Below are 22,638 nucleotides of genomic sequence, written 5' to 3'. Positions count from 1 at the left end.
ACATCTGCCAATCAGTTACATGCAAGTCGATCAAATACATGTGCAATCCACATCAGTAATCCTAATATGGCTTGCACTCACCTACCTGATTTCCACCAAATTAGTTCTGATTAATGGGCAAACATAATGCCATCTAATTAATATTCATGAGCAAGACTGATAAGGTTTATAATGGTCAACCCAACACTTCTCAGATCACTGCAATGCCCCTAACATGAGCAATACAGATAATCATCCTAAATGTGGAGAAAATATCAGTGCTGACTTACCAATGACTTTGAGCATTGTGACGTGAGTTACATTTCCTTCAGTGTTGGAGGCGTGACACTGATACTGGCCTGATGTTTCTCTGCTTACAGCATGGGAAGATACACTTCCATTAATGATCTATAGGATAAAATGAGAGATATGAAGTGTGTGAAAGTCTGGAAAAGAGAATGGAGGATATTCTAGATCTGATCCTCCATTGCATTTGTGAACCTGATGAAGTCAATGAAATCAAAAAGGTGTTGTACTTAATCCATGTCCATTACCTTAAAGGTCAAAGTGAGTACAGTCCCAAAAGCTGACAAAACAAACGTCTTTCTTTTCCAGTAAAATGGATTAAAAATGCTTATGACTGATATTGCTTGGAGTTGTGTATACATATTTTTGTCCAATCAAATGCTCTCTGAAATGTGCACTTTCAAGTAGTAAATCACAGTGTTTTTCCAGGCTGTGATGTGAACTAAATGTGACCCTGGAGCACAAAACCAGTCATAAGTAGCACGGGTATATTTGTAGCAATAGCCAAAAATACATTGTATGGGTCAAAATTATCCATTGTTCTTTTATGCCAAAAATTATTAGAATATTAAGTATAGATCATGTTCCATGAAGATATTTTATAAACTTCCTACCGTAAATATATCAAAACTTGTTTCAAATCAAAACGATTTTCTCAATATTTTGATTTTTTTTTTGCACCCTTCCAGATTTTCGAATAGTTGTATCTCAGTCAGCCTGTCCTATCCCAACAAACCATACATCAATGGAAAGCTTTCAGATTTTGTATAAATCTCAATTTCGAAAAAAAATTGACCCTCATGACTAGTTTTGTGGTCCAGGGTCACAAATGTTATTGTCTATTTAAAAAAGGACATGCACTTTGATATGTCCCACCCAACTTTCCGTAGTTGCATTTTAGGACTAGGTGTTACTATCCCGTATTACTATTGCACCTGCCTGAGATAAGTGGGGAACAGTGTAGAGCATTTTGAGTGGTGGTACCAGGGGTGGAGGGGAGAAGGTATAGAGGGAAAAAGGCCTCAGCTTCATTGGGGTAATTCCTTGGTGTTTCGATGATATTAGCCCACAAAACCTCCAGAGGGCTCATCGGCAACAACTGGCATTCCAGGTGTGCCCCCCTCTGCTTTCACCTCTGTTGTTATGGGACCCAGACGGCTTCCCTCCTCTTAATCCAGAACGATTGACTCACTTGTTCAGCGGCACTGGAAAGGGCCTTGACAGCTTAAAGCGAAAAAGGCCTCAGCTTCATTGGGGTAATTCCTTGGTGTTTCGATGATATTAGCCCACAAAACCTCCAGAGGGCTCATCGGCAACAACTGGCATTCCAGGTGTGCCCCCCTCTGCTTTCACCTCTGTTGTTATGGGACCCAGACAGCTTCCCTCCTCTTAATCCAGAACGATTGACTCACTTGTTCAGCGGCACTGGAAAGGGCCTTGACAGCTTGCCGTTGGGATTGGCCTCGGATTACTAGTTCCTTAAACAGTTTGATGGCAGATCTCCCTATGAAGCCCCTGCAGCCAACCTCGACTGGACAAACCTTTGTTTGAGGACCAGAACACAAGGTCTGGTCTGAAGTTGGTAGATGCAATTTCAGCCTGGAAGCCCCACAGCTCCTTCCAAGAGAGATTTTGCCTCTCAACTCCTTGCCATCTCAACCACTGGCCTTACTTTACCTGGGAGATCGCTTTTGCACATCTCGTTGCTTGCTCTTGTTGGCGCAACTCCTCAACCAATAATTTTCGACGCTGAGATGGGGTTGCCTTTTGCCAGAATGACTTTTACTCTACTCACACTACATTTTTTGGAAGGTAATGGTACTTTTACTTGAGTATATTTGTTCAGTACTCTTTCCACCACTGTTGATATATTGAAATATATCAACACAGGGAAGACAATAGCATTTTTTATCCATTTCATGGGTTTTAAAGTACTAATATCCCACCTTGACTTTGTTTTGAGGTTTTATTGGTCGTCCATCTTTAGACCAGGTTATTGTAGGCCGTGGATTTCCCTGAGCTGCACACTTCAGGGTTACCGATCTCCCTACAAACACTTCAACTCCAGGAGGGGAGGTCTCCGTAAACACAGGAGGTGCTAGACATAGAAATAAGCAAAGAAAACTGTCATAATCTTTCAAAGAATTACAAATATTCATTAACAATCAAATGTGAGGCTATGAAGAGCAGTACATAAATTAGTTCTTCTTAGTGTGAAAGAGTTACTAACAAAAAGCAGCGATGTTACCAAATTTAGTTTTCAACCACAGGCCTACTTCTCTGATTCATTTTTAAATTACATACTCTAATAGTTAAACATTTTAAATATAAATTACATTACATTACATATCTATATATTACATATCTACAATGTACATATTACATATGACATATCTATATATCTTAATAATCTACACCACTGTTTAACAAGCCTGCATTTTTTACGATCAAAAATACAGTAAAAACAGCAATATATTGAAATATTATTAGAATTGAAAATAAAAAACAATTATCTGAATATATATATATATATAAATTTAATTTATTCCTGTGATGCAAAGCTGATTTTTCAGCATCATTACTCCAGTCTTCAATATTCTAATATGCTGATTTGCTGCTCAAGAAGCATCGATTATTATCAATGTTGAAAACAGTTGTGCTGTTTAATATTTTTGTGGAAACTGTGATACATTTTCTTTAAAGGATTCTTTGATGAATAAAGTTCAATAGAACAGCATTTATTTGAAACAGAAATCTTTTGCAACATTATAAATGTTTTTCCTTTCACTTCAGATGAATTTATTTATCCATGCTAAATAAAAGTAAATTATTTCTTTAAAAAAAAAATTGTACCGACTCCAGTGGTAGTGTATTGTATCTATATATCTTAAATAATTTTTTAAAAATATATTACCCCTTTTTATCAGTAGCTTGTAACTAAGTACTAATTCAAAATGGTAGACTGACTGTCTACTTTAAATAGTAACACAGTTTTGAAAGCTAAAGTTTTAAAGTAGCACCCTCAGCTTTACTCTTTTTTTTTTCTTTTCTTTTTTTTTTTACTTTAATGAAAGCTACAGTAGAGTCCAGCCAGGCCTGCAAGATGCTCTTTCTGCTTGGCGTCCCGTGGCTCAAAGAACTAATGAGCTGAAAACTGAACCTAATGCCAGCACAGGCCTCAAGTGGCTTCTGTAATCTGGCCAACACTTGAGTCTGAGTGTCAGAAAATGGCCTTAAGGTGTGGTCGACAGAGCGGACTCTCGAACAGGTGCATGAGCACAGCCTGGTAACAGGTGCATGAAAACAGGCTAGGCTGTGTATTCATTCATTGTTCACTGCATGTTTGAATGGAGTCGTGCTTGGGTTGGAGACTGTGGGATGAGCATAATGGCATTGTCTCACTGATCTGACATAAAGAGAATTGCTGTAATGGTTCTGATTCAGACTATGGTAAAATTTGATATCTTTTCTTACTATAAATAATTCAGGTCTACTCGTTATGGTGAGTCTCACCTGTAACAAAGAGCAGAGTCCAGCTCCCGTTGCTGCCAGCCTCATCTGTGGTTTTGTCTAGCGGGAGGATTCGGCATTCATACCAGCCTTTGTCCTCCAAGAGAAGCCCCCTCATCTGCAGTGATGTACCCCTGATGAGTGACACTCGACCTGGACACGATCAGGAGAGGGGAAGGATCAGAAATGACAAACATGTACAAAACTCAAGAGAAGTGCATATTTGTTGCAGACTAATTTTCTAACATTGATTTAAAATCCACATGAGCACTCATGAGTTTGTACAAAAAAAAGCTTTTTTGTTGCAGACTGCATATTTTTCAAATATCAAATATATATTTTATTTCAATAATCCAACAAGCTACAAGAAAACAAGCTAAATATTAAAAAAAATGTAGATATAAAGTGTGGTACATTTGCAAATGTGTTAGATTTTTTTTATATGAGTACTATTAGTATTTTTCTATATTAGTATTATTTTTATTTATATTTTTTATATTATTATGAGCAAATATAACTTTTCACAATTTTAATCTCAATTTAAAATAAAATACACATGGAATCTGTGAGTTTGCACAAAACAAATGCAAAGTGTATGTTGCAGATATAAATTATACAATTTAATTAATTTTAACAAGCTTCAAAAAAGCTAGATATAAAATAATATTTAAAATATAATATTATTATTATTTTAGAAGTATGAGCACATGTAAATGCTTTTGCTTTTAATCAGTTGTCATTTAATGTCCATTTAAATTAAGTTTACAATTTTATTGTCAAAAATCAAAGGAAAAAAATTACAAATGAAGTTTATTTAGTTCAAATTAAGGTTTGTACAAATGAAGTTTTTTTTTAGTTCAGAGTTAACATTTTTAAATAGTTTACATTTTAATTGAATTTATTTACATTTAAATTCAATAAATTAGTTTAAATTCTAAAATACACTATATATTTAAGCGTCAAATATACCATTTATTTTTAATCAATTATACTACTTTCAATAATGCAACAAAAACTACATTTTTAATGATTTTTTTATTAAAATTAAAATATTTTAATTTCTAAAATACAAGTACATTTAAGTGTCCAATATACCACATATTTTAGCTGAATATTTTTTTAATCAAATTGTACAAATAAAGCATATTTGGTTCAGACTTAACGTTTTCAAATAAATGTAAATAATGCAACAAAATAATTAACAATTTAATTTAAATTAAATTAATGAATTTACATTTTAAATTACACATTGTAGATTTAAGTGTCTAATATACCATTTATTTTAGTTGGAAGAGGAATTTACGTTTTAATGATTTTTGTTTATTTAAATGTAATAATTAAATTATAAAATGCACACTGTACATTTACGTGTCCAGTATACCATTTAGTTTAATTGGAGATGGCTCAGATAGACTGAGTGTTTAGTCTAGATCTTTTTAGTGCTTGAAACTCTATCTCTCAGTTGCCAGGTGACTGCACCCTGTAGCCACGATGTTTGCTGACTCACCCCTCCCTCCTCTTTCGTCTTTCTCTTCCTCTCTCTCTCTTTATCTCTCTTTCATTCAACGAAAATTGCTTTTCAAAGACTCGTGTGTTTGTTTCTAAAACTCTATAGTCATTTAAAGAGACTGGCGGTCAAAATCTCCACCACAGAAGCCACATCAAAGATAAAACAGACTCCAAACTGAAAATCCATCATCTGCAAACACGTGTGCGGCCGATGCATGGAGTATAGCTATGATGTGTTTATGAAAATAGGTGGTGACAGCAATCATTAACCAAGCTCCCAAGAGGAGTGACTGTGGAAACAGAACTCAGCCTGAGATAACAGCTGAGAGCATCACGGTCCATCCACCCCTGTTTATTTTACCCACATGAAAGCCAGAGGTCACGGAAAAAGGGACACGGACGCCATCGTCCCTGGGGATTTGGACTATGCAATGTGTTCCTGTCCAGCCCAGACACCCAGGGTACAAGCCAGCACTAAAATGTTGCCATGGTACCTCCTGCCAGTGGTGTGGATTTGAATTTAGTTGCCGTGGTGACAGGGATTAAAATCAGTTCGGGGGCGGGGCTTAGGAGGAATTTAAACTCTCAAGTTACTCGACACTCCTGAAAAAAGCTGAGGAGAAAGTAAACTGTTTAGTTTTGAAATTTCAGACCACACTGTGACAAAGAACAGCTATAGTACGAGGGAAATCACAGAGATCCCTTTAGTGTTTCTCCAAAAGAGCAATGAGAGCAAACTGAGACTTCTGTTGAATCTCCTTCTTTACAGATTTGCCTCCAAAGAAAAAGAACCTGGTAAACCCACAAGAAGAGTTTTAGAAGAGATCTCAACAATGTCTCACACTGTGCTCAGATTTGCAAAGATATGAGTCAAAACCTGCTTATGGGTAATAATGGAACATTCATGGGTTTAAATAAAAGAGTTTTGTTATAAGAGACAATAAAAACAACTTTGTGCATCATTTAATTATCCCTTAGCAAATTTTAACTCATATCAGAAATATTTCAAATTATTTCCCATGTATTCTTTGTTATATTCTCCATATTGATTTGCCTCCAAAGAAAAAGAACCTGGTAAACCCACAAGAAGAGTTTTAGAAGAGATCTCAACAATGTCTCACACTGTGCTCAGATTTGCAAAGATATGAGTCAAAACCTGCTTATGGGTAATAATGGAGCGTTTAAATAAAAGAGTTTTGTTATAAGAGACGATAAAAACAACTCTGTGCATCATTTAATTATCCCTTAGCAAATTTTGACTCATATCAGAAAGATTTAAAATTATTTCCTATGTATTCTTTGTTATATTCTCCATATTTGTGACCCTGGACCACAAAACCAGGAGATACAACTATTTGAAAATCTGGAATCTTAGGGTGCAAAAAAAATCAAAATATTGAGAAAATCGCCTTTAAAGTTGTCCAAATGAAGTTCAATGCATATTACTAATCAAAAATTAAGTTTTGATATATTTACAGTAGGAAATTTACTAAATATCTTCATGGAACATGATCTTTACTTAATATCCTAATGATTTTTGTCATAAAAGCAAAATATATATCATTTTGACCCATACAATGTATTTTTGGCTATTGCTACAAATATACCCCAGCGACTTAAGACTGGTTTTCGTGCTCCAGGGTCACATTTGTTATAGTGTGACATTTTTATTTTGTCAACGACTGTCTAATTTAGATTTTTATTTCTTCTAAACAATTTAAGGAGAAACATCTGAGACAAATGTGATATAACTGAAACATAATACAGAACTTAATTCCAGAGGTGTGGGGAAAAAATCTGCCCTCTGGGTAAATTTTATGAGAAAAACATGAGCAAACAAACCTTAGGCATGAGAGTTTATGCCCATTTATGGATGACTAAAAACAGGACTGGGAAGTATCTCTTAACAACAATCTATAGTTATTCTAATATATTCAAGCATAAAAAAAATACATCTATGTGTGTTCACCTGTTTCCTGGTGCAGCAAAGATTTATCTGAAGTCTTCACATGCAAGTACAAACTCACTTGTTTACTTATGACTGACTAACCATTTCCCACAGCAGATCACGGTCGTACAAACAAACGCTCACTCTGTTGCTTAGTCGACGGCAGTTCAAATCTCAGGAGAAACTAATATTAGACTCCTTAATGTATGAAGTAACATATGCTGTCATTTGTATCCACTTACTTCATCATTTGAAGGCAATGTTAGACCAGAATTTTGCATTACAATTATTTCAAGTGTTTTACAGCTGTTAAATCATGTTTAAAAACAAACGTAGGAATTTTTTAGGACGAATGACCCGCAATTAAGTCTATTTAAGTAACACTCAAAGTTACTACAACCACCTATTCAAATTCAAAAAGGTTCAAAGTTTGAAGGTTTCCTAGTTGGAGGTTGTATTCAACGAGTCTGTGACTTGAGGCTATGAAACCTGGAGTCTAAATCCTATCTGCTGCCTTGTATCCCAGAGACATTGTGTCACCTCTTGGCACAGGTTTCCCAGGTAGGGACTCTCCAGTTTCAGCTCAGGAAAGCGAGGGTCGGGTTTCACACCATACTCGTCATCTGTATTCTTTTCATTGTGTTTCAAGACACTGTTATCTTTTGAAATTTGAATCACCATGACAGGCTACTGGGAAGCTGCTTGGTTCGATCAGACCAATGGTCTTTCAAGATAGCGTGCTGCTAGTTAGAAAGAGTTTTGACTCTATTGAGTTTTTGAATGGTGACAGATGAGGGGGATGGGAGGTCATCTGGAATAGACCTCTGATGGTCACGCTTTTCTCCCGCAATCTACAGATCGCTTCTACTTTACTGCCAATGTAGCAAGCTAGATTCTATCTAGTTAAGGTATATAAAAATGACCACCACAAAACCTAAACATTTTGATTTTGTGGCGTGTAACAGTTATGGCATCTTCAATAATATCACTATGAGCTCCAGAGTGGACACATGAGACATTATATAGCCTAAGGCAATGAAATTCCCACCAAGCTCACCCTTCACCTCTTCCCATGCTGCACCTGCCCCCCTCACTGCACAAAAAGTCCCGGCTTTACACCTTTTGTTTCTTTTCTTTGTTTCTCATCGCATAAAACGACAGTTGTGACGCCCTCTAACCTTTAATCGGCTGTTGGTTTACATGAGGCCATTCACTCCTTCTTTTAGTTCACAAGGAAGGAATGTGAATAAAATCAATATCCAGCGGTGTTCAGTCTCCTAAAATGCTACTAGAATGTGCTAACACACGCTAAAAGATGTGAAGCCACTATCAACCAAACATTTGTTTATAAACAACTGATTCTCACACAAGTAAACAAATTTGTTTGCAAGTCATTGCTTGTCACACAAGTAACAAATTTGTTCATAAACCATCACTTGTTGAATAGTAAAAAAAAAAATGTTGGTAAACCATGGCTTGCCACATAACAAATTTGCTAATAAACAATTGTTTAGTGCAAGAGCAAATTAATGTTTATATTGCTTGTTAAATGAGTCAAATTTGCTGACATTATCATTTGTTTGTGCAATTATCATTTGTTTGTCCAAGAAAACTTGCAAGTACAGAAATGTGCTTAAAGTGTTGCAAATTCATCTAAAAACGTTGCTTGCTGCACATGTATACGAAATTGTGAATGAACTGTTGCATGTTGCACAAGTAAACAAATTAACTTATAAACTGTTGCTTTTCACACAAGAAATTCACTTATAAAGCATTCTAAGTTCGCTTAAAAGATGTTGCTTGTCGCACATGTAAACAAATTTGTGTATGAACTGTTACATGTTGCACAAGTAAACAAATTCACTTATGAACTGTTTCTTGTCGCACAAGTAAATAAATTAGCTTACAAATCACTGCAAATTCACTTAAAATGTTGCTTAATGCAGATGTAAACAAGTTTGTGCATGAAGTGTTATGTTGCACAAATAAACTGACTGCTTGTTGCACATACAAACAAATTTGTGTATGAACTATTGCATGTTGCACAAGTAAACAAATTCACTTATAAAACTGTTGCAATTTTTAAACAAATTTGTGTATTTTGTGTATGAACTGCTGCATGTTGCTTGCTTGTCACACAAGTAAACTAATGTGTTTATAAACTGTCGCTTGTAAACAAATTCATAATTCTTTACACATTACCACATAGACAATTGCTTGTTGCATGAGAAAATTTATTTGGCTATAAACCATACTATAAGTTAACTTAATCAGTTATTGCTGATGCTCAGTAGGTTTGCATTCCATCACCCGGGCAACATCGCGATGAACAGGTGCAGTGCTGTCTGCTAGAATTTGTTTACTTGCAAAGGGACGCTCGCTCACTGCCTGGAAGGTGAGGCTCATCCAAGCACAGAAAACTTGCTGTGTTACCTGTTTTTTTTTACTATATTAGATCCACTGTCATTTTAAAAACAGGGGAGGGAAAAGTATTTTCAGCCTATTGAAAGGCTCTTTTCCCCTTAGACACCCTTTGTATTCCAGCTGCCAAAGACACAATAGGGAGAGGGGGGAGAAACTAGCAGGTCCCACAGCACACAAAAGAGCAGAGTTACTGTAAGTTGAGACACGCTATGACCGAAGTGGCACTCAGGAGAACGAATTATGAAAGAGGTGAGAGATACTGCTTTGTCCATAGTAAAATGTGGTTTACAATGCGGCAGTCCATGGTTGGCAAGCTTTTCAAAAAACGCAATACCTGTCCCAACTCAGAGGTAACAATATAGACACTTAAATCTAATGCCAAAATGTCAATAAAATCTGTTGAAATGGTTTTCAGTTCATTGTAATAAAAAATGATTTGCAATTACTGACCAATTTTAATTAACAAAAAGCTGTGTCCACATTTTGCACTCAACCCTGTTTACTGCATGATTTTCCCAATATTACAAAAAAAGTAAAATGCACCCAAGTAATAACATTATTTGGACCCTTTCAACAAACAAACAAACACATGATCTCATTCAATATCCTCAATATTCTCTACATACGTCAAGCTCAATTTGAAAAAAGAAAAAGAAAAAAAAAAGAATTAGGAATAAAAAATGAGTAAGAAAATTTAATAATCATGTATTTTTCTTTACTTTATGGCAAAACTAAGTTTAGCAATTACAGCAAATCAACATCTGGTGCCAAACTAGATGTTCTTGACTGAGCAATCACTTAATATAGGCTAATTTTGCAACCCTGTTATTTATTATCCATGCATTTCTTTTTTTTTTATTTTTTTTTTTTTAATTCTAACCCTATTATTTATTATTCATTTTTAGTTTTTATTCAAAATTTAATTTTCATTTGATACATTTTGATACAATGATGCATGATAACAGTGTTGTGAGAATTCCAATCCTGTTATTAATTACCCATTCATATTTTTTTTCCAAATGTTTTTTTTTTATTTGATATATTTTATTTTTGATATAATGTTGAAATCCCAACCCTGTTATTTATTATCCATTCATAGCTTTTATTTATTTTCATTTTATTTTTCTTTCTTTCTTCCTTTGATGCATGATAACAGTGTTACAAAAATTAAAACCCTTCATGTGCCCGAGGTTGTTAACCCCTGTAAAAAAGCTGTCAGCGTTGAGGCACTCACCGTCATAGTTGGGATGCACTCGGGGATCGTGCACTCCAAACTGGATGAGGATGGGGATATCATATCCCTGACGCACCCACTCGATGACGTGCTGAGGAGCAGAGCTGCCCTCATCCAGGGCTGGAAGACTGCATGTCAACACAGCAGTGTCTCCTTTCTTTGCACGGACGTGAACTTCTGCTGTACTAGTGTGATCTATAATTAGAAAATACAAGGAAATCTTGTAAATAATAACAAAAAAAACTATATAAATATATTTAAACTAGAGACTTATAAAGAGAAGAAGGTTAGTGTGTATATCAATTGTAAAGTAGTTACTGTATAATACTCACTGAATAGGGACAGTACTGCAACAATGACTTCCAACAGAGGAAGAATCTTCAGTAGCATGATGGGTATTCATACAGATTCACATACCTGAAGAACATCAAACACACAAGATCAAACGACAGGCAAACAAACCTCAACCACAGAAAGCATTATGCTAAACGCAATCTGACTAGTAGATATGAGCTAAACCATAGAGTATGTCACAAACACGTCCACACCTCCTTTGCTTTGCCTGTTCCTGTAATCTCAGAGCACACAGGAGGATTATGGGATCTTATGTACACATTGTATTGTATATATGTACACAGTAAGCTCAACAACATCTCTGAATTGAACTAATTCATCTATAAACCTAAACACAGTTGAAAGGAAGATTGTAAAATGAGTTTGACTCATAAGCTATGAGTCAAACTCCAGTCCAGCAAGTGATGCCTTAAGTTCATGAGAGGACGCTCCTGGCTGTGTAAGCCAATTAAATTTAGTTTCCCAGCTGTAAATATGATTAAATACACTGTAACTACTGAAAGCCTCTCTCATTTATTACGTATCTATGCAAAATTAAACATTTGCATTATGATCTAATTCCACTGAAAAGCCCTTTGTTTTAAAATCTCTAATATATATATATATATATATATTAAATTTGATGGTGTTGACCAATATTGTAAGTGTAAGAGACAAAGAAAAACACATTTTACTACATAAAAACGCATGCCACACTTCAAGACCAGTGTTGGAGGTAACGCATTACAAGTAGGGCTGGACGATATGGCCAAAATTGATATCACGATATATTTCTTAATTTCGGTCGATACGATATAATTCCGATATCGATATGAACACTATTTATCTGAAATATAAATCTTTTACGGCATAAATAAATCAATGTATGGGAAACTGGTAATGTATATCGAAATATCGGAAATGTGTTTAAAAATCATATCACTGTTATTGAAAAAAATTATATCGCGATACATATTGATATTGAATTATTGTCCAGCCCTAATTACAAGTAATGCGAGCTACGTAATCAGATTACTTTTTTCAAGTAACTGGTAATGTATTACTTTTAAATTGACAAGAAGATATCTGAGTTACTTTTTCAAATAAGTAACAAACTTGTTTTCCCATTTATTCACTGACACCTCTCCATTACCGCGGGAAGTAGGGGTGCTGAGGGTGCTGCAGCACCCACTGGCGTGTAGCCCAAGAAAAAATGGGGGGGCTGGTGGTGCGGTGTTAAAAATAAATAAATGAAAAATTTGTCCAAAAAAAAAACTAAAAATAATTTTATTAATTTGTATATTCATTAAAATTCATAGAAAAAAGTAGCCTAAGCCTACAATGACAATAAGCAACAGTAAAACATGAATTAAGTTGAATCAAATTGATTGTGAAAGTTGTTTCAACTTAAACTGAACTAGGAAGTTGCCATGACTTTTTGATCATACTATTGTATTGATCCTATTATTGTACTCTAACATGTCTGTGCCGTACCCAAAACAAGAATTAACAACCATTTCTACAGCCATTGCAAAAATACAGAAGAGAAAGATCGAGAACTTCTATTTGCTCAGCAGCAACCAGTCTCGCATTCTCGCATATGCAGCGCTTATTTTGATCTTTAATGTAAGATCTTTCCTATTCTTGGAACAAAATTAAATTGATTCAGTATTACTCTTAATAAAAAAAAACACACACAACATCAGCAATGCTACAATGACAAAGTAGCTTATATTTAACATAAAACGTTTATTAACAGAATGAATAAGACATACGTTACCCGCGTTGTAACAAATAAATAAAAGGTTTTTGGATTTTCCCCTTACTTCAAACGAATGCTTAGGTTGTGGCTCATTATTATTATTAATATTATTAATAAAAAAAGGCTATACAATAAAACAGTACGATGACAAATTCACTTATATTAAACTTTGAACTTTTATTAACAATATGAATAAGGAAAATATAGTCTTTGGATTTCCCCTTTCTTTAAAACAATCGTAGTTTGTGGTTCATTATTAGCCTATTAATAAAAACACATCAGCCATAAAATAGTACAATGGCAAATTCGCATAGGCCTATATTAAACATCTAACTTTTATTAACAAAATGAATAAGACGGATAGGCTATAGCCTACTTGCGTTGTAACCCAAATAAATAAGGTCTTTCTTTTCCCTCTTTTAAAACAAATGCTTAGTTTGTGGTTCATTGTTTTATTTATTTGTATTTATTTGTTTAATGAAAACAGAGCATCAATAAAGACAAACTCACTTATATTAAACGAAAAAATGTAACTTTTATTAACAAAAGGTGCGCTTTTGGATCATAGTGTCTCGCATCACTCTCATCACATGACCAACCCCCATCATCGTTTCTGGTAAATCATTAACACATCAAGAAGCAATAGGTCTGTTGGGTGCCGCTGGAGATACTAAAGCGTGTGACTCGTGCAAAGTGTAAAGCTAGTGCTCCACTTAGCTGACTGTGAGCCTGTGCGCTACGCACCAGCGCACAATGCATACGCCTGCTCATTATACCCATGCAATGAGGGAGAACCATTCTTAAAGACTCCTGAAAGGGGTCCCAAGACAATGCCACAGGTCACACGTTTCTCACCACACACTCGGCTACCAGTCCGTTTACTTTGTTAGCGTCTATTCAACAGTTTAGAGTACTTGTGGTACAAAAATCATGAGAACTTGAGTAATTAAGTAGTACTTCCTTGTATGTTGTAAAATGCAATGCATCAGCTCTATGGGATGCTGAAAAACTTGTTTTTTTCTGACAAAAGCTGGTAGGTAAGCGCTCTTCTACTGTTTTCTGCCCGTTCCCAGACCTTTGGCTAATGTTCTTTATACATCATTCATGGAAAAAAATTTTTGTCTAACTTTCTTTAAATGTTGCTACTTACTACTTGTTTCAAAACATTTAGAGAACACTCAAAAGTAACCTTCCCATAATGTCTGCAAAATGATCAAATGGAACATTCCCTTAATGCTTTCTCTAAGGTTCGAGAATTTTTTTTTAACACATTTAAAATCTGATCATTTTAAACATTCACAAAACACTGAGAAATAATGTTTTCAATCTTAATGGGAACGTTAGCAACATCTTAGCACCATCCCTTCCTTGTATGTTGTAAAATGCAATGCATCAGCTCTATGGGATGCTGAAAAACTTGTTTTTTTCTGACAAAAGCTGGTAGGTAAGCGCTCTTCTACTGTTTTCTGCCCGTTCCCAGACCTTTGGCTAATGTTCTTTATACATCATTCATGGAAAAAAATTTTTGTCTAACTTTCTTTAAATGTTGCTACTTACTACTTGTTTCAAAACATTTAGAGAACACTCAAAAGTAACCTTCCCATAATGTCTGCAAAATGATCAAATGGAACATTCCCTTAATGCTTTCTCTAAGGTTCGAGATTTTTTTTTTAACACATTTAAAATCTGATCATTTTAAACATTCACAAAACACCGAGAAATAATGTTAATTATTGTTCAATCTTAATGGGAACGTTAGCAACATCTTAGCACCATCCCAGCTAGACCAAAGTCCTACATAAATTACCAAGCACACAAAGGCTGTCTTTTTGATTTACTGTTGTAGTTTCAATAAGCGGCAGTAAAATCCAATTTATTAACCTTTGGGGGCAAGGGTTACAGACTTACAGTACTTGACTATTATAAATTTTGTCTAACCAGTGAGCAAATGTTGAATTATACCATTTTCTGTCTTCAAATGACACTAAACTGGGACCATATTGTAGGATATGCTAATTTAAGACACTGAAAGAGTTCAATTCAGTCGTCCATTCATTTTTGGGGTTTACAAAGGACTGGTTGAACTCGTGTCACAAATTTCTCTCAGTCTATAAATCTGGCTGTGATGAGAAGGAACTGGGCCAAATCGAGCGTGAAAGCTAAATATAGCCCATTCATTACAAGCTTAAGCTTAATGCAAAAGGATCACCAGTCATTCAATTATTCATATCTGACCTATACTGCATTCAAGTAGAAAAGGATGACAATAAAATTCAGAAATTTTGTTTAATCAAGCTGGGCTGTAAAAAAAAATATTCTAACATATCAGATAAAGGAGTGTTAGGCCAATATTTTAAGCATGAATAGAGTAAATTTGTTCTTAAAGTCAACAATAAATCAAACTTACACTATTACACTACTACACTATTAACTTTTGTAACGTGTTTTCCAGTCTAATTGTGACTGTAAAAATGTGTAATTCCAACTTTCTTTTTCTGCTGACGTCACTTAGGCCACACATTTAGTGACTGTTTAAGCAATATCTATATATATAGCCTATAGCTTTTACCTCTGGTGATCGTATTTCAAAATTCATAAAAGTAGTGTTAATTTGTGAAGATTATCATGATGAACAATACAGCAATAATCCAAAAAGCCAATGGAAAAATCCTACTGGGTTTTTGTCCAGGGAACCAGAATGATGCTAATTTCTGAGTTGCCCTACAAAAATACGTCATCTCTGCAGAACTCTACATAACACCCACTTTTGATGTTTAAATTGCTCATTTGTAATATTGTGTCATTGAATATCCTGTTTCATTTCATGGAAGTAAAATGAGATTCTAAGGGGGCTTCATGTTGACTTTAAATGAGGCCAGAGATGTAACAAAGCCTCACACGACTGCGTTCCTCTCAGATGTGGCAAAGCAAGCACAACGAAGCACAAAAAACATTGTAAAGAATGAAACAAACAAGGAACGTCCACACTAGCAACCTGCGACAGAACTATTTACTCTTTGAAAGCCTTTAAAACAGTAGTCACGTCATCCCGTGAAAGTGAGTCCTACTTTACAAACGCATTTGTTCACTGGAGCAAATAAACAGATCATTTGTAACAGCTGGACCTGAAACTCTGAGGCTCAGAGCAGATTCCCTGCTGACGTGATCGCAGCTACACCAGAGCTCACGGATTTAATCAGCCAAATGGACTAACCATTGATTTGTGGAGGTCAGAAATGTTAACCCACTTTCCTTATTTTACAAAGCTTTAACAAAAGCCTTTTTATGAACTCAATAGATGATGCAGCCAGATGTGCACTTAAAAAAAAAACCATCCAAACACATTTTAGAATGATAATAGAGATTTAGCTGCTATAGGTGGATTGCTTTAGTCTACTATAAACCAGTTAAAATGATCTAAAAAACAAATGGAATGAGATCACTGTTTGTATGAGGAAAAAATATTCAGTCAACCCAAAAGTCTTCACCAACATGCAAATTCCTGCAGTGGTGCAAACAGTGACAGAAATAAGCACGTATAAATTCAAAAGTGTCAAACCCTCAAAAAACGTCATCAGCCATTTGATGAAGAGAGAAAGTGCCATATCCTTGACAGTGTTGATTACAGATTTTCCGTAATGATAATGTTATAACACCATTGCATATGCAAGCATCATAATCCATACACTGCATGGTGCTGTGCATGAATGCTGACTGATTCATGACAGATCAGACACAGAGACTCAGTGTAATCCAGGATAATCTGGCTTGCAGTGAGCCTGGAAAAAGTGAGTTTAATATCACTGTAAATAAGAATGATGTCTCTGACCAGCGAATACACTGTGGTATACTATGAATTTGACTACATTACGCATGCGACTGACTCCGGATCTACACGTGAGTCACACTGGGCTAACATTTGATGAAAAGGAAAATCCATTGTCACAGCCATTATTTACACTCAATAAGGACTGTTTACACTCAATAAGGATTGTTTACACTCAATTAGGGAAGTTTGATGAATGAACGCTTAATGAACTTCAATAACGGCAATTCAATGAGTTACCTAACCCAAAAGAAAAAAACTAAAAAGATTAAACGTCCAAATGTAGGAATGAATTCAGTTTGAATGATACTTTTTGTCATTGAAATGACTGGGAAAAAGTGTCCCAATCAGCCATCAACCTGAATTCACCCTATGTTACACTATAGATGAACAGGTCAGAAATTGATCTACAACAACTAACAAGCCTCTTTTGGATATTATAAAACACTATACTGGGTAGATGTTGGCAAATCTGCTTGACCTGCCCCCACAAATCCACTTGGACCCCTTGCAGAGGCAACAAAACCCTTTAATTTGTCCTCGCTAACAGTCAAACCTTAAATAAATCCCCCACTTCTCAAACAAACACACTATCAACAACAACAACAACAAATAAAAAATAAATAAATAAATAAATAGACAATAAACCCAAATCAGCATATAAATGTTGCTGGCAATATAATACAACTTAAGTTTGGCAAATAAACATTATTCTGTGTGTTAGCCTGTATAAAACCGAATAAATAGATAGATAGATAGATAGACAGATAGATAGATAGATAGACTGTAAAAAAAAGTGCTGTAAAATAACGGCCAAATCTGACAGTAATGTACTGTTTTCCATTAAAACAGTAATGTGCTGTAGAAAACAATGCATTCTGGGCAATATTTTGCCGTTTAAGAAATTGCCGTTAATTTACAGCCAATTTTAACAGTACTCTACTGTATTTAAGTAATACGTTTTTTTACTGTTTGCATCACATGATGAAACTGTATGTAAACCATAGATGAAGTGTACCGTGACCAGTGAACGTAACTTATTAAAGATACTGCGCTTAAATAGGCTACAAGTGACTTAAACTTACTCTTAATTAAATGGTGCTGTAATTACCGCTCATTCGGTTTTAGGATTACACAAAACGCACAATTAAAAATGTTTTTTTTTTTTATTACATTCAATTTCTAATCTAGAAATGTTTCTTCTTTCCAACCTAGTCTATCTTAAAGAACGGAACTTGTAAATCAGAGTGAGCTGTTGTTTATATACTCACCTGTATCACTTCATCTAGCAGCTGTAGTAAGCAGCGCTGTTTTGAGTTGATGACGGAAAAATACTACGCGTAGAATTATTCCAGAAGAACTAATACTCTTACTCTCTCAGCGTTAATTCCATATCATAATCAAATTCTCAGGGACAACTTCACAACACTGGGCAATAATATTTCACTTTCCTCTTGTGTCTATGAATGTAGTGAAGAAAACCAAGCGCGTAAAGTTAGTCTCTATGGGAGGGTTGCGCTCGCGCATCAGTGCACCTCTTGAGTTCACTCACTCCTCCCGCTGCTGCTTCACCAAACCCATGCAAACACAGGCGCGCATGCGCAGAGTACACGGACAAACAAATGGACCAGCACACACATTTACACATAACCAGCTGTCACGTCTGAAGAACGAATGTGTTTTAATATCAAAGGATCATTTAAAATGTTAAATGTTTTACAGGTTGAAAGGCAGCTGGCATATAATACAGAAAAACGTTTTATTCATCAGCCCTACATTTTTTACAGGCATAGGGTATTTAACTCCGTCTGACCTCATAATACAGAGGTGTGTCTGATGTTGTACTTTGGTCAATTTGACATCTGGGCACACGGAAATCACTACTGAGACGACTCATGACAAGAGCTGGCTTAGAATGTGGGTTGGATAATATGGTAGTGAAATTAAGTGAAAATGTGTCATGGGTGTTGCCATGAATTTCAATGCAACTAAACCATGAAGTGTTGTAATGTAAAACACAAACACACACTACAATTTCTACTCTGCTACACCTGCAATAAAATTCATAAGAACATAATCCAAGACAAACTTCGTCTTCTTCTGAACAGTAATGATTATTACTATTATTATTTATTATCACGGTTAATAATAATAGTAATAATTATTATTATAGGCCTATTATATATTAGTACTACACCGCAACAGTCTTCAAAGTTCGGCTTGGCATAGTGTCTTATTTACAGGATCAAACAGTAGTTTGTGGGACCCCTAGCGGTGGCAGATCACGTGTTATTTCGTAGTTCCAACACTTTGAACTACTGACCACTAGAGGGCAGTGAATTCTTGTGTTTTCTCTTCAGGACAGGAGGCATCTTTGAAAGGAACACTACCTTGCTGCTTATTTCACAGTATATACTTTTTAATACTATGTGAAACAGTATGTATTCAATAAATGCTTCAAACAACAATATGCTATCAATATCCTCCTTATGTTGCATGATTAATTCTGCAAACAATATCTAGTTTTAACATTGGAAAAAAAAAACGGTTTTGAGACAAAAAGGATACATAAAGAAAGATGTTAAGGCTGATATTACCTCCGGTTCAATAACCCTGAAAACTGAAGGTCAAGTGCAGCACCTTGTTTTGTTGGCTACCCATTTCTGTGCCTCCTGTCGTATACTTCACATTTACACAAATGCAGATCATCCATTCAATAAAAGTTTAATTTTTAATATTCTATTAAAGTCTCTACCAAAAGAGAAGTATGGTTTATTGTATACCATTATAAGTGTCTAATCGGTCATTTCCGATATATATTATATAGTTTTGAAAACAAAAATCTTAATTCATAAATGTACTCTTCCGTTTTGCTTAACTTAAAAAAAAGCATATCAACATACATAAATATTTAATACAAAAAAAAAAAGCTATCAAAAAATGTACACTTCTCATAACCTTTAGTGGATCTCAAAATACAACTTTTTGTTCCCTCAGAAATCAGAAGCACAAGAAGGCAAACATACTTCCTTCAAGCATTTTCAAACCAAAGAGAAGACTGAATAAAACGGTTTATTCCACAAAAACAATACTGCAACTACCAGTCAAAGGTTTGAACACATCTGCTCAATATTACTATTTTCCACACTTTAAAATAATGGTTAGGTCAATAAAACTACAAAATAACAAACATGCAAGCATGGGAACACAAACAGAAGTATATGGGAAAATGTAGTAAGCAAAAAAGGGAAACAACATAAATATCTTACATCTATCATGCTTTTTTCCCCCTCAAAGTCACCACTTTTTGCCTAGATTCTAGCTCTGCATACTCAGGACTACATGATGTGCGTCCTGGGATACTTTTTAAACAATACAGAAGTTCCCACCCTAGTGAAAAATAAATATACTAAAATGTATTTGAAATACATTTATTTCATGCTAAGTAAACTACAAATACATTTACATATTTATGTACTTAATAAAATATACCCTGCAATTGTACTTTTAGTATACTAAACTGGTATATGTAAAGTCTGCTAAACTGGAACAACTAATTTTGTACCTAATGCACATTAATTGTGCAGAAGTAGTGCTGAAGTCCAATTAAAGATACTGAAGTATATTTGATTGTGCTGAAGTGGAACTAATGCAAGTATACTTCAGGTACACTTTAAATATCTTGCATTTAAAGACCGATCTTATTCAAAGACCATACGATCCTCATCAACAGTGATATTAAAACACATTTTAGGCTTAGAAATGTGCATTGTGCATAAGTAGTACTCCAAATTATAATTGTTATATCAGTAAGTCCCGAGCATATGTCAGTAAATATGTTAATAGATTAGAACTTAGTAGTCATACTTAGTATGAAATAAATACATTACTTTTTTAGGGCATGTACATTACTTTTTGGCTACTTTTCATCACTTTCCAGACTAACTTATCCAGTTAAAAAAAAAAAAAAAGTATATTATTTTCATCTTTGGCATACAAATCTAATTTGTGTCCAAACATTTGACTGATATAGTGTATATACAGTAAATAACATGCTCCATTACAGATACATACATTTTCTAGCTTTTAAAACAATACTTTTTCAAGTTTTATAAAAGCTACGAAAATATCAGCATATTTCTTGTTGGCCTTTTATGTATTTAGCTAAATAAATACTCTATTTTGCTTAATATTGCACTTCTTTTTTCTTTTGGTAAAATAACAATATTCAGCTCAATAAAGCACAGTGTGCCACAGTTTCTCTCCCAGAGAAACTCGGAGTAAACAGAGAATGAAAGTCTAAAGGCAAATCATGCAACATCTGCAGAAAACACATATAAGTAACAGCATTCGGTATGACTAGATCCATTTAGTCGTCAAAATCTGGGATGTCATCGTAAGAATAACCACGGTAACCCTTGGAAGCATAATAAGCAATCCGCAGATGATAGAATCCGGGAAGAAAGATCAGTATGCCGATGATGAGAACGGGAATCGTGCGATCTGGGTACTACAACAAGACCATACATTACTGTCTAACATACTGACAGATATTTACAATACTGCAGTTTTGTTTACTCACCATGACATTAATGTATCCTGCCAAAAGAAGGGATCCAACAACAATCAATACAGAGCCAACCAGAAATAGGAACGTTGCCAGGGCAATAGCCTTGTAGGGTACTTTAGGTGGTGTTTTCTTGAACTATAAAACAGTGTTTATTCATTTATGCTACAAACAATACATATATAATACAATTTATATATTTTCCTACATCAGTTTTTCTCACCTGTAGATCAATGTAGCCTTCATCACTATCTGCCAGCCTGGAGTATTTCACCTTATTGTTTGGAGCAGCACTGGCTGTGTTGTTCCGAGTTGCCATCATGATGATGTTTAGGCTTACTGGCACTTGAAGATGATGAAGAGTAGCAAACTATACCGTGATTATCTGAGAGAGTATCCGCTCCTGATGTGGTTTATTGTGCGAGAGCAGAAAGAAAGTTTTAACTTATAATACAGTAACGGTACATGCATCACAATAGTGCAGTAGAAAACTCATGTTAGATTTGTATTCTATCATTTTCAGACTGTCATGTTTACTGTCTAAATTCCAGTCCACATTAAATTTCAAATACAGTAATTTGATAACATTCTGTTGATAGGCTATTGTCTCAAGCTAGGTAATTAATTAATAGCAGCTATTATATCATTAGAATACACATCCAAGAGGTTATTTATACAGACTTGAGTCATACATCTTGTATTGCTGTTTCCAACTGTATCTGCTTGATATTGGTCAGTTTATAGAAGCGTTCATACACTCACCAGATCGTGCCTTTCAAGTATGTATTCTTGTATTCTATCATTTTCAGACTGTCATGTTTACTGTCTAAATTCCAGTCCACATTAAATTTCAAATACAGTAATTTGATAACATTCTGTTGATAGGCTATTGTCTCAAGCTAGGTAATTAATTAATAGCAGCTATTATATCATTAGAATACACATCCAAGAGGTTATTTATACAGACTTGAGTCATACATCTTGTATTGCTGTTTCCGACTGTATCTGCTTGATATTGGTCAGTTTATAGAAGCGTTCATACACTCACCAGATCGTGCCTTTCAAGTATGTATTATTTCACTAAGAGACGCTTAGTGAATGTATTCTTTCACTAAATAACCAGAGACGCGGGGTAATGTCGTTTCGAGCCGACGGGGTTGATTTTTAACGGCTACTTCCACAGCACTACGAAAACTTTGCCCGCCTTCCAATGAAAACACTGCTCATCCTTCTGCGGACA

The 22,638-nt window shown here is 35.0% G+C and overlaps 2 protein-coding genes across 3 annotated transcripts in view; both read right to left on the bottom strand.

Moving 5' to 3' along the window:
- The window catches only part of LOC107720681 (protein turtle homolog A-like), a 31,841-nt gene extending 13,490 nt beyond the window's left edge, over window positions 1–18,351 (bottom strand). The window contains exons 1-6 of the mRNA XM_016528470.1: window positions 18,103–18,351; window positions 11,243–11,327; window positions 10,911–11,105; window positions 3,799–3,948; window positions 2,232–2,383; window positions 270–387 (exon numbers count right to left, since the gene is read on the bottom strand). Coding sequence (XP_016383956.1) covers window positions 270–387; window positions 2,232–2,383; window positions 3,799–3,948; window positions 10,911–11,105; window positions 11,243–11,300 — 673 coding nt within the window. The 5' untranslated portion in view covers window positions 11,301–11,327; window positions 18,103–18,351. The remainder of the gene's footprint in view (window positions 1–269; window positions 388–2,231; window positions 2,384–3,798; window positions 3,949–10,910; window positions 11,106–11,242; window positions 11,328–18,102) is intronic.
- Window positions 18,352–20,699: 2,348 nt separating this feature from the next.
- On the bottom strand, window positions 20,700–22,638 carry tmem230a (transmembrane protein 230a). 2 transcript variants are annotated; one of them, XM_016528608.1, is made up of 4 exons: window positions 22,447–22,638; window positions 21,622–21,801; window positions 21,414–21,536; window positions 20,700–21,341 (listed from the first exon to the last, which is right to left on the bottom strand). In XM_016528608.1, the coding sequence occupies exons 2-4, from the start codon at window positions 21,718–21,720 to the stop codon at window positions 21,201–21,203; spliced, it is 363 nt and encodes a 120-aa protein (XP_016384094.1). In that variant the 5' UTR covers window positions 21,721–21,801; window positions 22,447–22,638; the 3' UTR covers window positions 20,700–21,200. The 2 variants fall into 2 exon arrangements, with proteins under 2 accessions (XP_016384094.1, XP_016384101.1); XM_016528615.1 differs by lacking the exon at window positions 22,447–22,638 and adding an exon at window positions 22,161–22,189.

This window comes from Sinocyclocheilus rhinocerous, unplaced genomic scaffold (assembly GCF_001515625.1).
Source record: "Sinocyclocheilus rhinocerous isolate Xijiao unplaced genomic scaffold, SAMN03320098_v1.1 scaffold132, whole genome shotgun sequence".
Lineage (NCBI taxonomy): Eukaryota > Metazoa > Chordata > Actinopteri > Cypriniformes > Cyprinidae > Sinocyclocheilus > Sinocyclocheilus rhinocerous.
The sequence above is the reverse complement of the archived record's forward strand: the minus strand, read 5'-3'. Positions and strand labels throughout refer to the sequence as shown.

What these genes read in the sequence shown, in the direction of transcription:
- tmem230a (XM_016528608.1), bottom strand. Translation starts at nt 21,720, where the DNA reads ATGATGGCAACTCGGAACAACACAGCCAGTGCTGCTCCAAACAATAAG. An exon ending in AAGGCTACATTGATCTACAG is followed by an intron (nt 21,537 to 21,621) that starts GTGAGAAAAACT and finishes ACTGTTTTATAG; the next exon opens with TTCAAGAAAACACCACCTAA. An exon ending in CAGGATACATTAATGTCATG is followed by an intron (nt 21,342 to 21,413) that starts GTGAGTAAACAA and finishes GTCTTGTTGTAG; the next exon opens with TACCCAGATCGCACGATTCC.